This window comes from Papaver somniferum, chromosome 9 (genome assembly GCF_003573695.1).
Source record: "Papaver somniferum cultivar HN1 chromosome 9, ASM357369v1, whole genome shotgun sequence".
In the NCBI taxonomy this organism is placed as follows: domain Eukaryota; kingdom Viridiplantae; phylum Streptophyta; class Magnoliopsida; order Ranunculales; family Papaveraceae; genus Papaver; species Papaver somniferum.
The window spans coordinates 175,242,993-175,259,643 of NC_039366.1; the positions used below are offsets into that span (position 1 = coordinate 175,242,993).

The 16,651-nt window shown below is 35.9% G+C and overlaps 1 protein-coding gene and 1 long non-coding RNA gene across 4 annotated transcripts; one reads left to right on the top strand and one right to left on the bottom strand.

Annotated features, from left to right (window-relative positions):
• The first annotated feature begins 4,361 nt into the window (after window positions 1-4,361).
• On the top strand, window positions 4,362-13,675 carry LOC113310660. Of its 2 annotated transcripts, none has more exons than XR_003341298.1 (4): window positions 4,362-4,592; window positions 11,413-11,594; window positions 12,497-12,994; window positions 13,564-13,675. It is a non-coding gene; the product is annotated as an uncharacterized LOC113310660 (long non-coding RNA). The 2 variants fall into 2 exon arrangements; XR_003341299.1 differs by lacking the exon at window positions 13,564-13,675 and having other exon boundaries at window positions 12,497-12,638; window positions 12,782-13,344.
• Window positions 9,024-12,279, bottom strand: LOC113310658 (myb-related protein 2-like). 2 transcript variants are annotated; one of them, XM_026559395.1, is made up of 7 exons: window positions 11,754-12,279; window positions 11,424-11,650; window positions 11,245-11,321; window positions 11,108-11,165; window positions 10,893-10,983; window positions 10,727-10,793; window positions 9,024-10,008 (listed from the first exon to the last, which is right to left on the bottom strand). In XM_026559395.1, the coding sequence occupies exons 2-7, from the start codon at window positions 11,644-11,646 to the stop codon at window positions 9,319-9,321; spliced, it is 1,206 nt and encodes a 401-aa protein (XP_026415180.1). In that variant the 5' UTR covers window positions 11,647-11,650; window positions 11,754-12,279; the 3' UTR covers window positions 9,024-9,318. The 2 variants fall into 2 exon arrangements, with proteins under 2 accessions (XP_026415180.1, XP_026415179.1); XM_026559394.1 differs by having other exon boundaries at window positions 10,727-10,796; window positions 11,754-12,197.
• Window positions 13,676-16,651: the final 2,976 nt, after the last annotated feature.

Below are 16,651 nucleotides of genomic sequence, written 5' to 3' on the forward strand. Positions count from 1 at the left end.
ATATGTCTGTTTAGTCCTTTTTGGGAAAATATATTATAGTTTGGTCCTAGAAATTATCGTTTGGTCCTAGGGTGTAAATACCCACGCGGGATGACGTCATGAATGACGTAATTTTCATTTGGGAGTGATAGTAATACCCTATCAGAAAAATATATATATATAGGATTTATTAGCAAAAAAGAAATCATTTTCAGATTTCTTTTTTCTCTCCTCTCTAGATTCATATATACTTTCTCTTCTTGTTTTTCTTTCTCTTTTTGATGAAGATGATGGTGTTGAAGTTGAAGAAGATGATGAAGATGTTGTTGTTGTTTATAATATTTTTGTTGAAGACGATTCGAAGGTGAAAGTAGATCTGAATCATTTTTTTCTTTTTTCTGGATGTGTTTTAATTTGTTTTGATTTCTTCTTGCTGTTGTAACAATGGCGTCTCCACAAGAAACTCATGGTGTTGCTGCTGCTGCTCATGTTGAAGATGAAGATGATGAACTCTGTTTTTCTGCTGTTTTATAATGAAGATGAACTTTGTTTTGTTGTTGTTGTTGTCAAAGAAGATGTGGATTGAAACGAAGATGACGAACGCGATTTGATGTTGCTTTTGTTAATGAAGATTTTGATGTTGTTGCTGCTGTTGAAGTCGATGAAGATGAAGAAGAAGATGAAAATTTATCAGGAGTTCATTTGACGAATGAATTCTGGTTTATGTAGGTTTTTATGAGGAGTTCATTTCTGGAATGAACTTTGGTTTATACAGGTCTTTATCAGGAGTTCATTTGACGAATGAACTCTGGTTTATATGTTTTTATCATGAGTTCATTTCTGGAACGAACTCTGGTTTATATAGGTTTTTATCAGGAGTTCATTCTGGAACGAACTCTGGTTTATATAGGTTTTTATTAGGAGTTCATTTGATGAATGAACTCTGGTTTATATGTTTTTATCAGGAGTTCATTTCTGGAATGAACTCTGATTTATATAGGTTTTTATCAGGAGTTCATTTCTGGAATGAACTCTGGTTTATATAGGTTTTTATTAGGAGTTCATTCCAGAAATGAACTCTGGTTTTTATAGGTTTTTATCATGAGTTCATTCCAGAAATGAACTCTGGTTTATATAGATTTTTATCAGGAGTTCATTTGACGAATGCACTCTGACTTTTTGTTCTTAATAACGAAATGTATGTAGAATTTTAATGAAATAATGAAGTTCATTCATATGTGATTTAATTTGGTTTTCATTTGTAAGAATGAACTTTGATGGTTTATCACACAGAATGAACTGCTACAAAAAAATAAGTAAAAATTAACACAGAAGAGTATTTTTGTCTGTTTTATATTTTTAAATAATTATGGACCAAACTGTAAAGGCGTTTTCTCAAAGGACTAAACTGACTTGGGACCACCTAAAAAAAAGACCAGACGATTATTTTGCCGAATGTAATTTATGAACCACATGCTTGTTAGTTGCACCACCCTGGATCTTAACTTTCATGATATCAAAATTACAATTGTCCCGTAGCTCAATATGGTCATGTATATTATTCTTAGGGGTCCTAAAAAGTTGCATGGCTAAAGTGTAATTTAGAAGATAAAGTTCCATCCTAAGCTTGGAGAAAAGAAAAGGGAAAAAGTAGAAAAGAAAAGAAAAAGAAAATAAAAAGAAGAAAGAAGAAGAAGAAGAAATAACGAAGAAAAAAAAAATAAAAGAGAAGAGAAAGGAAGGTAAATGAAAGTAGAACTTTATCCCTCCTTTAAGTAAAAAGGAAAGTTTAAAAGTGGTAGTTTAGGTTCAAATGTACACAGGTCATCGTCCATTTCATGCAAATTCAATTGAGTAGCAAGTGCTTTACCCCTTCCCCTTCTTTTCACCCTTTTCTTTTCTAATATAGTTTGTCATCCTTCTTTCCTCAAGTCTATACATACTTACGTTCACTAAAACCATGGGAGGTAAGAGTTGCATGTCAAAATCGAAAATATCCTGAAATTTGTAACCGACAGTTAACTGGCACACTTCCTTGCTTAACAACGGTATACATGATGAGTACATTTCGGCAGTTATACTACTTTTGGGCCATGCAGTACCGGTTCTGTGAAGATAGAGAGGCTATAGTAGAATGACAGTGTCCTTCCTCTTACCGTTGATAAGAGAAGGCATAGTACCACAATCATTAGATTTAGATAAAACAGTAACATCTTTCAGTCCATAACAGTGGAACAAAGAAGAGAACATTGCTTGAAATAAAACACCTTTAGACCAACCAAGCAACTGTACACATTATAGTAATTGTCTGCAAAGATACGACTTTTATGAGAACGACACCAACGGATTGCGAACGGCAACAACAGATTTTTATTAGCAGGGATCATTTTCTCAAATTGGTTAAAAGATGAATTCATTGTTGCTAGTTTTTTCCCTGTCCAAGACGGCCGCTTAACAATCGAACCATAATTTTGGGCATACCAAAATCTTTAAAGGCATACTGAATGAAGACAAAAAAGGTTGCTGAATAGCAAAATCAGATAACCCCTTAACCCAAATTTTTTTTAATGGCAAATCTGCCCTTTACGTATTAGTGTTAATAATCTTGATTAGTGATTAAATATTTTGTTTAGAGATTAAGATAATTTTCAGAATTATAAGATTTGTTTAGATGAAAAATATGAGGAAAAAAAAATCAAAGTTTTGGTTTGGTTAAGAAGGAGAGAAAGAGAAGGAGAAAGTGAGAAAATTATAATTCTTGATTCAATGGAGGATGAGGAGGGTCATATATCATCTAAAAAACCTAGGAAAATACACATCAACTACACCAATGATTCCCAAATGGCTGATTTCTTAGATTATGAATCATGGTTCGGCGAAACAGGTTGAGGTTCGGCTCACATCTATGAGCCGAATCTACCAATTGATGAACGGTTCGGCTTACTGAATCTGTTTACTGCATGCGCCGAACCTATAATTTCCAATTCCCACCCTTTTGCTAGACACTAGTTCGGATTATATGAAAGTTTCATAGTAAGCCGAACAACATCCTGAATAGCCCGGAATAGAATCATTACTAATTCGGCTTACATATCCAAATTCGTATGTGCCGAACATAATTTTTTAATTTCTGGGTTGAAATATTGTTACTGGTTCGGCACATATGGAGAATATCGTATCGGCCGAAACCTCTTATGTTCAAGGTTCGGCACATAATATGATTATCGTCTGAGCCGAACATGAATTTGTTAATTTTTGGGTTAAAATATTGTTCGCGGTTCGGCACATATTGAGGATATCGTGTAAGGCGAAACCTGTAAATGTTCATAGTTCAGCACATAATGTGATTATCGAATGTGCCGAACCTGAAGGAAAAATGATTCGGCGTGTAACTAACATTAGAGGATAAGCCGAACTCTGTAAATTCGGCACATAACTGTTAAGCTATTCATTAAAACATGAAAATTGACGGTGTCTATAACCCAATCCCACCACCATTAAAAACAAATTTCAGCACCTTAAAGCAAAGGTGTTTGCAACACCATAAAAGTGTACTTAAAACTTAAGAAAAAGTGTACCATATGAGCCGATCCTATACACATGCAAAAATTCTGAAATTCACTAAACATATTCGGCACAAAACTAACACCATCGAATAAGCCGATCCTAAATATAAGTCTCTGTGTCACCAAGTTCGGCTCAAAACGGATTTCAGATATACGCCGAGCCGTTCAAATGCACTTTCAGGGTTCAGTTTCAAGAACAGCTCGGCGCACATCTAAGATTTGTTTTGCGCCGAACCATACCCTGTAACCGCCGCAGAAACATGATTTTGACGAATTAAATCAATCAAACCAATGGGTTCAGGGTTGTTCAATCGCTCGATTAGAACGAGATACTGGCTTACGGCGAACCATTGTATAGATGAGTTTAATCGTCGACTAAATTTTCACGAATCGACGATTAAATTTCCGCGATGATACGATGAAAAAAAAAGGAAGAAGAAGGGTTCGACTGTTGTGGAGGAGGAAGAAGAAGGGGTTAGGGATATGAAACTGATTTTGGTTTATTGATTATAGGTTTTTGTATTAGGAATAGGGATAGATTAGTAGTAATTTAGAGAATTTAAGGGCATATAGGTAATTGAACCACCCCATAGGGTACCCCTTATAAGGTCACCCAAGTTAGGACTAGTCCTTTGTATGCCTTGAAAGTTTTAGGCATGCCCAAAATTAGTGTTCTAACAATCAAACTCAAGCACATATCACCAGAAAGCCCAAAATAATGGGTCTAACTAACTCATCTAAATCGCAGCCCAAAGGTTTGTCTATACGGGGTGAGTCAAGCTCGAGCTGCCGTAACTGCACTGGTCCCATCTTGACCGGTCCGCCACATCTGGGCGAATGGATCCCTAACGAAAGATTACGTACTGATATGGCGGGATTATTCGACTTTCTGACGGTCGAGTCAATTTCTAATCGAAAGTTTACGATCTTAATCCCTAGATTTGGAAGAGAGGAAAAAATTGTTGGTCGAGCATAGGAGACGAAGCGAGACAATTTGAAGCCAGATGCTTAAACCCTAGACTGGAAATGGACAGCTCTCCTGTAAAAGTAAGTGACCAGCCATAAACTTTTAAGTTCAGCAGTTGTTCTCCATCGTTTATGATTTTTCTGATTTAGTGAAATTCAATTTGGTGAATAGCGTTTTCTTTTACTGATTCATTCAATGTTGTTTTTTGTAATCATGCCCTAATTTGTTTACCTGATTATACAATACAAACGTTATGGATCTATGCTATATACATACATAATTGGAGAATTATAGAATCAAAATCAAAATAGGAAGGAATATTGACACGTGCCTTCGGAAAGTGAGTAAGGATATGATGCCTTGATTTCGTTGCTTGACGAGGGTTATTTGGGATGGGAGGTGATGTTTTATAGTAGGAAGTGTTGTCAGTGATTCAGTGCTATGATGGAGCTCCAAAGATGTATGGAATGGAAACATATCGTTTTATGTATCTATTTATTTCTGTGTGTAGATTAAGGAAGATAAGCTGTAGTTTAAGGAAGATAAGCAGACATGGCAGCACACCATGCCATTGTCAGAAACTTCTCAGGTGCAACCCAATAAACCAATCAGTGATCAGGTTATTTCTTGTATACATTTGCAGTTATGATATTACTCAATTTGCTATATACAAAAGTATAAGCCTGTGTACCCAATGCAATGCACTTGGTTTTTACTACAAAGATCAGTATAGAAGGAGGCATTCTTTAACATTTAACTTTCTATCATTTTTCTTTGTGATGTGCAACATGGATTTTTGATTGAATAGTGTCAATTCTTCCAGAACACAGTCAAGCTGCACTATACAGCTTTTGTATGGGGAAATGGAGATGTCCGTAACCTTACTACTCTAGTAACCGTTTTAGATGACATGGCTGCCAATGTCTCAATACCAGAGTGTCTTCACTTCTGGGAGGCGCGGCTGGCTATTGTGAGCTCGACTAAATATACATGGTTTTGAAGACTTCGGTTTGGTGGATAACATACACGGATTTTATTAAAGGTGTCTACTCGCACTTCTTGTTGAGCCTGTATGGTAATTAATAAGTAACAAAACTCTTCCCTAAGACATGCTAAATGAAAGCATTCTTTAATGGAGTCTGACGGGGAGTACGACCACCATTTTTCATTTTTTTTTCAAGCTATTGAGGTATCTAGGATAAGCTATATCTCGGATGTGACATTTTCAAATGTTCCAAACTATTGAACTGTCTATTAATGTCATGAGAGAAGCAACGTCTTGTTATAAGTAGCGAACTCCTACCTCTAGCAGCACCCATGGTGACGTTCCTTGCTTCAATGTTCATTATATCGCTATGTCCCTCCACTTCCCAAAAGTCTTCCGGATCCTTATTATCATGTATTACTGCTTTTAAATTGTAGTAATTTGGTAAGTCTTGTTAGGAAAACCGTGAGTTTCCTATCTTTGGGCCTTTTCCCCATTGAGTGGGTTTCCTAATATGGGCCATATAGAATTTAGGAAAGAGTTTAGTTTCCTAGTTGGAGACTAATACTTGGTGGCCAAGTTTGTGTTCTCTATATATAGGAGTAGATTTGTAGGTTTATAGACATCCAACCTAGAAGAGTGGTAAAACGTTGTGCTTAGGATTTTGGTCTCTTTGGTAGGGAGGATCGTGTGCTACCGTGAAGGTCAATATCGGTGTGAGAGAAAAACTTGTAGAGAGAAGATTTTGGTGTTCTAGTGTTTAGGGTTTAGGGCTTTGCCCTAAACCAAGTTTCTAGTGTTTCCATGTTTCTCCTCTGTTACTAGCAGCAGTGAAGACGGTGTAGAAGAGAAGAAATGAGGCTGGTTCGCGGAATGGTTAGAGAATTGATTTCTATGGTTTCTTCGATGGTGTTCTCGGGTATGTCTTGTTTAACTCTTGGGTATGGTCTCGGGTTGCGGAAAAAGCATGTAATGGTCTTTGATTTAATGCAAATTTTCTGGTGGTGTTGGCCGTGGATGTAGCCTCTAAAGGTGAACCACGTATATCTTGAGTTGTGGTTGTGTGTGCTTCTTTATCTTCTGTCTTTCTTATTATTTCTCCCATATTTGATCCAAATCACCAATTGCCCTTTGTGATCTTGTGATTCCGTTGTGCTAGGGTACCAATTTTCCCAACAATTGGTATCAGAGCAAGGACGAGCTGGTGTGATTGAACCTGGAATTGAACGATAATTTATTGTTCAGGTGGAGAAATATTTTTTGAAGATAATGTTTCAACCAGATTTTGCACAAAGATGGATTTGTGATGTGATTTGCAAATCGTGGAGGGTTCAACTTGGTAGAAGTGTATGTTCGTTGTTTGGTTTTATGATGTAGTATGGGATGCAGAATAAGGCCGAATGAGGTGGAATACATATATACTTCTTGGAGAGTGTTAGTAATCATACACTATAAAGAATGAGTTACAAAGTTTGAAGAAAGGATGAGGCTGTGAAGTCTCATGTAGAAGCAAGTCCAGCAACGCTTCGAAGTTATGCACGAGATATTATAGATTTATGTACTTAAGTCTATGTTAAAGTATTATTGATGGCTTGCACGTAATATCAAGAATGTGCCCGATCTCGGAAGCATGTACCACGGTAATATGTGCATTCACAAGGTATATATTCTGAGCGAGTATGTTGGGTGTGATGGTGGTAAAAAGTATGTCAGATTGGTGATGGCTTGGGAATCGCTCAATAGATTAAGCCTGTTAATCATAGTGGAGATATCTGATGGTTTGTTTCAGATACACGGTAATCATGACATGTGCTGGAGTATGATATTGAAGCTAATTCTTCCTTTCTGGATTAGAGTTCAATATGTAATTAGCTTACTGGTTAGGTGGAGCTAATGGTGATTCTTCTGGATGGTTCTCTTGTTGATCAATGGTGGAGTCTGTGCAAGGATTCAATGATACTGATTGAAGATTTTCATGGAGTTTGTGAAGCGTGGCCAGTTTCACAAGTGTTTTTCATAAAGAAGATGGTTTGAAGACTTTTATCAACGTCATGATGTTTTTGGTCTAAGAGATGGTTCGATGAAGATGGAAGTTCGGATTTGAGCTTCGAAAGTAATTCTACAGGAATATAGAGATGGTGAATAACTTTGGTGGAAGATGAAGATAATTTCCTGACATTAGGATTTCTTTATGAATTTTGCAGGCAACCAAGTTGTGACTGTCTGTGACCTGCTTGAATTATATCAAGCATTTATGATTTTTTGATCTCTTCATAGTCATCTAGGTCCTGTCCTGAGTTCCCTCTAAGTTATTCTGCACCTCAGAACTCCAATATATGGTAGTGTAGCTTCTCTATATTGGAAATCGCTATTTGTTCCCCCGCTGGTGAAGTAAGTTATGCAACATATTCTATTGATTTCATTCTTCATGCCAAACATATTCCCTTCATACGCTCATTTTCTGGCCCTTGGAACCCAGCTGTGCATTTTAATGGTAGTATTAGAGTCCTCTGTTAGTGTAAACTGGGTTCGGAAAAACATCTTAATATATAAAATGAGATGTGTGTTTTTTGTTCAGTTTTGGCCAAGGGTATTGAAGCCATTGATCTATTAACTTGAATCATCATATCTCTAGCTATCATGTTTGTAAAGCCGATGAAGAATTGTCCTTATCAGTTTACCTCTGTCTAACGTGTTGGTGATCCTTCATTGAAACCACTGAAGCATGTTGAATATGTAGAAACTAGAAACATACCCTGTTTCTAGTCTAGATAATTATAAAGCATGCTGTATTATGCATTTACATTGTGTACAGTCAGTTGTTTGGACAGCAATTATTTGCTCATGTATTTATTATTATATAGAGCGCTTACTGGGTTGGCAACCAAAGCATTTTACCTGTAATAGACCGCTGCTGGATCTTGTTGATGTTAATGAGTCTGTAATTCAATTGTTTTGCGAGTGCCCTAGCGACTCTTCCTTTTTCTTGAGTATAATGCATCTTAGCGAACTATTTTGTGGAATACATAAATTTTAGACTGCCTTCCTGAATAACAGTCATAGGAAGATAGTATTATACCATTCCTTTGTGAAGGATGTGTAATGTTTTTTTTTGCCGAAAGTTTGTACATTTTCAGATTCTATAAAGTCGTCAACCAAGAAAAGTGCCCCACATCATGTTTATGGAATAATCTTGGGAACTATTACCAAATGTCTATGTAGGCCGGTTTAAGGAGGGGTTTCTGTGAGATGTCTTTCCGATACACTGAAGGGTGCAGTTTGTGTGATGTTCAGTACAAATGATAGGATAGACGAGTTGGAAGATAGTATCTGAATAATAGAACCACTCAAATTGATCATAAACCTGTTAATAAATGGGTATCCAATTAATTTAACAGTATGATTTGAAAACACACACTAATGGGCGATTTGGACCAAGCATCCAATAGCTGATCTGTGATTTCCAGTAATCTGAATTGTGAACTGTTCCTGATGGTACTGTGAAAGTATATGTTTCCAGATTCTCTGTAGAATGTGAAACTAACCAAACAAGTTTTGGTTAATTACTGAAGAAACATTAAAATTATATGGTGTCATCCACTGGTTGAGTGTCAAGCTAAAAGAAAATTTACTAGAAAACAGTAAGTGTCTGAAACTTGGAATGTAGTCACTGCAAGCAATCTCTATTACTGATCGTACAAGTACTGCATGCTTGTATCATGTCAGGTCTCAGATTTACATCAGTTGACTTGGAATACCAAACTAAAACTTCCACTGGTCTGGGATTTATTATTACTATCTCTGAATGACTGTATTTCCTGTTAGCTTAAGCTGAAACCGTTCAAATCGATGCGTCTACAATTGGAAGCTTCATTCTCTTGAAGGGAATTCAAGTCGAGCTTTGAGCTCAAATATGGCATTGTAAACCCTTTTGGTTTCTTCTGATTTTCCTCTGCCTCAGAAATGCCACTGCTGATCCGAATGTTTCTTTGAACTCCAATGCTCAAAGATACATCAGTAGAGCTCCGTGGAATTGGGAAAATACTCCTTCCTGTGTCATTTCTCACCGGCGAACAAAGCGTTTTGGTTTCTAGTTGGTCAGACCATAATATGGGTTCAGTCCGCTCGAACTCACTTCTCTCTGGGTTCTCTTTTGAACCCGATAATTGGGTAGTATCGTTGTATGGTCTTAACCTCATCACGATATTCTGCATTTCTGGGTCCTTTTGAGATCCTTCACATGAAGTCAAGCAACTGTCAACTGACCCATCTGCAGGTTGGAGTTTCTGTGTTTGTTTGTTGCATTGACCTGGTAGTTCTTTCAACTCACAAAACGCAGGATTTAGACATCCTGTTGATACTTTCGAGACTAATTCAGAGAGTTGTACTTTGGCGGCCTCGAGTCCACTGGGACCCACATTCTGTTTTCCCAGTGTCTCTTGTGCTTTCTCCAGCACCGACTGTAGGTATTTACCCTGAACCTCTATGCGGAGTTGTAAGTGTCGCTGCACCTAGTTCAGTACAGAAGTCGGACTCAGTAGCCAAACAATCACCAATAATGACTACTAAGTGCAATATTTTAAACAATAGGAGTTATTTCTTAGTTAGATGAATATCATCCAGTTTGAGATATTTCTAAGACTCGGTGACGACCTCAGTTGGACCTGAATGAAATTCACAAAGCTCGAAAACTTTTGGTCTTAAAGATACTCGGACCAAAGTCATATTCATCCATGATCAATCAGTGAGGTGATTAATGAGGCTGATCTATTGCTGGAGTTAAACTGATTAGTGATTACTAATATCCTATACTGAAATGTTTCGCATTTTTTGATACTTAACATGTAGTTGCTCATTTTCTGGAATATATCTTCAGAGGTATTTTCAATTTGTAGGGCATAAAAATGGTTCTGAGATACTTCAAAGTTCTTACTAAAACTTGGATACTTTTGATGGGTGTTGTAGGATGCTAGTTTTGATGATCGTTAAAATATCATGTTTCCACCAACCCAACCCAACCCAAATCTTGTCTTGTTTTGTGATAGTAAATGTATAAAAATCTTTAAACTATGAAAAATACCACTTCTAGGAAGGCTTGATTTATGATTAATGACTACCATTCTCATTACTTATTATGCTTCGATTTGAGAGTTAAACTAAACAACGACTCATATACCAGCTCGAAATAGTCAGAACTACTGATATAGAGGATATAGAGAAAAGCAATACCTCAAGCTGTTCATGTAATCTTCTCTGTACTTCAATCTGCATCTGTAGTGCTTCATTTATCTGCAAACTTCTGATGTTAGAAGTCGAGTATTAGTATAAGCTCATTAGACGAAAAACATGATAACAAAACAAATAGAAAGAAGTAAAGAACTTTGTCTGCACCTACTTATTTGCTTGAGGCCCAAGGGTATTATTATTGCTCATAATTGCTACACTAATTTCAGACATTCTATCTCCTTCTAACACTTCTTTAAAACCTGTAAAAAGAGCACGTTGTTTATTTCTTATTAGATTTTGCTTCAAATATGTACTATTTGCATTTTCTAAAGTACTTCCTGCTAGATTCACCGACATCTCAAAGAAGTCCCAAAATCTTCTTACCATTTTTGTTTGTCCCAGAATTAGTTTGTCCATGTACATTCTTACTGAGCCTGTATTTCTGTTAACAAAACATGAATTTCATTAGTTATTCAATCAATTTTTCCTGAAATTTTCCTAGAGAATTCCAGTAATGGTACCTGAAGATGGCTTTTTAAGTGGTACAGAGTAAGTCCTGGTATTCCCATCAGCTTCATAACTGTCTTTGGTGTAGCTTCTGTAACAACGAAATATCTCAAATTAGGTTTATTTCATGTCTGCTTACATAAACCTGATATGTTTATATTCTTCTATGTTGATTATTGTAGTGTATACTCACTATCTGCACCGCCGAGCTGACCGACTGCGTCAATGAAGCGTTCATGAAGCTCTGGTGTCCATTTCAATCGCGGCTTAGCATCAGTTGATAGAACCAGTCCTGTATCTACCCGGCCATTTCCACCATGCATGAGCATATGCCTTTCTTGAGGAACCAATATCCTTGATGAAGGTAAGTTATCTATTCCATGCTGATTGTGGTGATATTCATGCTGATGATACATTTTCCTGTCATGGAATTCACACTCAATTTAATCTTTAGATTTATGCATTCAAATGATCATACATGTGAATGTGATGTTATTCATATGATGAAGTAAGGTCTTATTACCTTTCCTGTTGATCCTGCCACTTATACAGAAAGCTAGAAACAAAATCCAAGTTTGTTGCACGCTCTCTAAGTTCGATTACTCATAAAACCAATAAAGAAAGCTTATTGAGAATTTCTGACTATGCAATTGCTTCTCAGTTCTTGACCATTTCTTAAGAAAAAAAGTGTTATTAAGACTATCATTATAAAGGAAAAAAAATCAGAAGTGAAGAGAGCATAGAATCTTCAACAGGAAACAAAATGATGGACACAACTCGATGGAGTCTATCCAATCTTATAGCGACTTGAAAAGAGATTAGTTTTAACTCCTACTTTGGGTATCCGTGGGTCCATTCAAGGAACTTCACTTTCTATTCTCAGACACTAAAAACACAAAATGCAATCTATCTTCTGCACTACTACTTCAACTTTTTGGAACAGTTCACACCTTGCAATATGTACACAAGTTTTGATCCATCAAAAACTTTTTGTTCATTCTTTCTCATTGGTCCCTCTAGAAAAGGAAAGAACCTTATTCCACGGCGAAAGAGAGAGAATTTTCTTGACCCACGGCCCGGACAGAGAATCTTGTCATAAGCGATTTACTAAACCTTGTCCTAAGCCATCTAATGATTCTTAAAAAACTTTAGCTTTGATGTACCCTACTTGTCTTTCTTCAATAGTTTAGTTAATGTTGCTTTTAAGATCTACTAACAGCTAAACAGATTTGAAAATGGTGAATGATATAAAGCTTTATATTTCAGATTGGAAAACTAAAGAATCATTTTCCAGTTCGTGTGTTTTTAATTGGTTAACAACGGAATATATGAAAGAACGCGAAGAAGATTCTATTGACTTGAGCATCTAAGAACTGGGGAATTAGATACAATTAAGATAGAGAAAAATGTAAGTAGTTTTGGATTGATTCTTCTTTTCTGTTTGGAAAAAGTTCTGAAGCAAAGAATAATTGAATAAAGGAATTCAATTCTTTCTTGACTCCTTGTGTAAGTTTGGTACTTATTCAACTTATTACACTGTACATGAAAAAGGGAAACAAAATATCTATCCTGGTTATTTGCTCGATTAGATGGTCCCACCGACGAATTTGAAAAATTCGGAACCGAAAGGAAAAGGTTTGTACTTGCTTCAATACTTGCTAGAGTCTGGTGGCAAGACACAGTGTCTTGGCCTCGGCAGGACCACTTCATCCCATTCGTTTTGACTCCTCTAATAATGACTGCCACTTGTTTATATTCTCTCAGGTACTTATCTTGACCTAACTATTTATTCTCTACTTTGCATTTACATTCAATTGATTATGACTCTCCAATATATCCCTCTTAAAGCTCAATTTGATCGTTTTCAAGGCGTGTTTTTCCGGTATCTGTTGTATATAAATGTTCTATTTTTGTCTTGCTGTCCATAAACATTTAAAATGAAGTGTATATGCTTATACATCAATTGTGATGCAAAAATTCTAAATCTAAAAGGTCCTGTTTTAAAATATATATATATGGTAATTGAGAATTCAGAGTCCTATGTCTTGAAACGTTACTGTTAGGATATTTATAAACATCATATTATGCATATAATAAAATTTACATTTGTCCTTGCAGTTTTGAATGCTCATAAATCTGTCTTTCATGTTCATCAAATGCATTTGAATAGCCTGTTTTATCAAACTAATCTGAACATAGGAAAGGAACCATATCTTATTAAAGAAGTTTATCTTCCGAAGAATCTTTTCGTGTTTATATAGCAAAACAGATAATGGAGAATACAACTTTTCTTTTTCAGATTAGTTTCTAATGTTCTTGCTCTTACAATTTAGAAAAATGTTAAACACCTGTAAGGGACATCTGGAGAGGACACATGGATTGCTAAAAGGTGAGTGGAGTATTTATCTTTTTAACGATAGAAGTTCACGTATTATTAAGATTTCTAGAGTCTAATGATATTTTCAGAACCATCTCTCTCTCAATCATATGAGACACATGTGTTGGTTTTTAGTTGGTTAGGTGAAATCACATGAAGTATATGTCATTATTTTAGTGGTCGTAACATGTTGACTAGGTTTTTGACTGCCATTAGTGGAAAGGAAAATAAGAAATGATCACAGAATATTGTTCCTTGTGAAAAGAAAAAGAAAAAGTAAAGAACAAGAATAAAGTTTTATGATTCCAAAAGAATGAATTTAGAGAATTTATCTTCTTCAAATGTGAAAAATAAAACATCTAAAAACAAACTCCTACACATGGATGGGTGGATGCGGTCATATTCCTTCTTTAGTCACAAAAGTTTGTTCCTTCTTAGGCATTAGCCTTTTAACTATTTTTAGGGTTTTAGATGCTTTCCTATTTGTAACTTAAGAAAGCTACATCACCTTTTCTTTTTATAAGTGAAATCTTATTTTACCTCTTAAATTTTTCAAAAGCTAATGAAAGAACAACCTGACATGGGTTTTTGTTGTCAAAAGGAAGTCCAAATTGGAGTTATTTACCAGAACAAAGACCTGACCCATTCAAAGATCAATTTGTTTCAGCTTATAAAGAAACTTAGGCACATCTAAACTAGTTGAAGGGTTTAAATGATACCAGTGTATCATCTTGTCCGGCTGTTTTTGAGTAGTTATATTAAACGATGATTAGGTTATTGTGGAAGGAATCTAGACTGACACTATCTTGAGGCCATTTTTTACCGATTAATTCTAGATTTCTTTCCCTCTGTTTTCCTCCCTTGGTTTTACCGTGAAAAATAACATAATTTTATCTTCTTATGGAATTACCAATTTCAGAGTTTCAACTTGACTAGACAAAATTAGCTAGAATATTTTGTTATTAGACATCCAAATGCCAATTGAAATTTTAACATGTAACTGTTGTAGTTGGCAATTTGAGTCTCATAATATTTGATGTCGGTATTGGAAAGTTGGCCGATACTGCAATCCCATGTAGGTCTTATAGTCTTTGATCAGGGAATTAATGATGATCTTCTGAAGCCAGCTAATTTTGTGATGACATACTCTCAAGTTATCAACTTCCGTAACTAGACCACTCCCTCTCCATGAACAACTAAGATCTGGACACTGCACACTATAGCGTCCAATGTGCCTATGGTGTGGATGCCAATTTTGATCCTCATAGATGATTATCTTATGTGGTTTGCATTTGCAAGTTGGATGGAAATCATAGTTCAATATTGTAATGTGGTCCAGAAGAATATAACTTTTCAAAGTTTGTGGCACTGATTGCAACAAAACAATTCCCTCCTACTAAGTTTAAAGTTAAACAAGGAACGGACAGCTAAGTACAACAAAATGGGTACTTTTGTTTTGGCATAAATTAACAGTAGTCACTAAATAGTTAATAGTTTTATACTTATTACTTTATAGGTTTTTTTTCTGGGTTGTCTATTTCATGCACATATTCTCGCCCGCTAATCTTTAAGTGTTTTGAATATTCTTCGTCAAGAACGATTTTTTGGGGACCATGATTTTATTTTGGGTAAAGACATTAGAAGTAAATCTAGGTCACCTCTTATCTAAATATTTATATTAATACCTAAATTATCCTCCTGATTAATTTTGGGTGATGATTAGCTAGTGTTAATAATAATTAGTGTAATAATTAGTGAGATGATTAAGTTAAAGATAATTAGTGAGATTAAAAAATCATATGAGTTTTTTTTTAAAGAAGTAGAATTATTGAGAGAGTAAAGTTAGAGAAGATGAAGAAGGAAAACATGAAAAACGATGGATTTTACCAACCACAACCGGAGGAAGGGTATTTGGGTACCCAGGTATGCTTCAAACTTAGATAATGTTGGTTGAATTGCTCCAAACTTTCAAAAAAATGAAAATTTTAATGTAAATTTGGGCCAGTTCGGTTAACCATATGTCAACAACATGTAACCGAACATATCTGAAAGTGTAGTTCGGTTACCATATGTCAAGAACATGTAACCGAACACACCTGAAAGTGTAGTTCGGTTACGTTTTCCAAACACGCAGGTTACCGAACTCGCTCGTTAATGGAGGTTTTGGTCGTACAATGCAATGTTCGGTTACCTAGGATAAAATGGTAGGTAACCGAACTTTGAACTTGACAATTTATTTGAGTACATCTTCTGTGTTCGGTTAGTTCGCAAACTTCAACGCAACCAAGTTCCCAACCGAACTTCAGGTTAAAAGTAACCTAGTGTTAGAAGTTCGGTTGGTTCGCAAACTTCAACATATTTTGCGAATCAACCGAACTGGGCTTATAAGTAGAGTTCGGTTACAAAGAAAACTTAATAATTTTGCGAACGAACCGAACTTATGGACTTGTATTGTTCTAATACAAGGAGTTCGGTTAAAAGTATTTTTTGCGAATCAACCGAACTTTGAGTTCGGTTAAGAAAAAAATAATTTGTGATAACCGAACTTTTTACTGAAAAAAACTCCATTAAACCTCTCTGCAACTTCCATTTTCAACTCATTTTGATGATTAGTTCTCATTTATTCAACCAAAAACGAATGACAAGTAATGGGTTTGTGAGAATATCTTTGTTAATGTTTTAAATTAAGCTATATATATAGTGGTGGTGGTGGTAATCGGAGGTGGTGGTGGTAATCGGTGGTTGTTGGTGATGATAATTGGAGGTGGTGGTGGTAGTAATCGGCGGTGGTGCGCGGTGGTGGTAATCGGCGGTGGTGGGTGGTGATGGTGGTAATCGGTGGTTGGTGGTAGTGGTGGTAATCAGCGGTGGTGGGAGGTGGTGGTGAGAGGAGGTGGTGGTTATATATATATATATATAGAGAGGTGGTTATTGTGTTGGTTTTAAATTAAATTAGGTTAAGCGTAGGTTAGTCATTTCAATGTTCTATGACACCCCTTATAACTATAGGGAAAGTGGCCTAATAAGACCATGGTCCCAAAAAA

What these genes read in the sequence shown, in the direction of transcription:
- LOC113310658 (XM_026559394.1), bottom strand. Translation starts at nt 11,646, where the DNA reads ATGTATCATCAGCATGAATATCACCACAATCAGCATGGAATAGATAAC. An exon ending in ACTTAAAAAGCCATCTTCAG is followed by an intron (nt 11,166 to 11,244) that starts GTACCATTACTG and finishes TTTTGTTAACAG; the next exon opens with AAATACAGGCTCAGTAAGAA. An exon ending in CTTGGGCCTCAAGCAAATAA is followed by an intron (nt 10,797 to 10,892) that starts GTAGGTGCAGAC and finishes TTCTAACATCAG; the next exon opens with AAGTTTGCAGATAAATGAAG.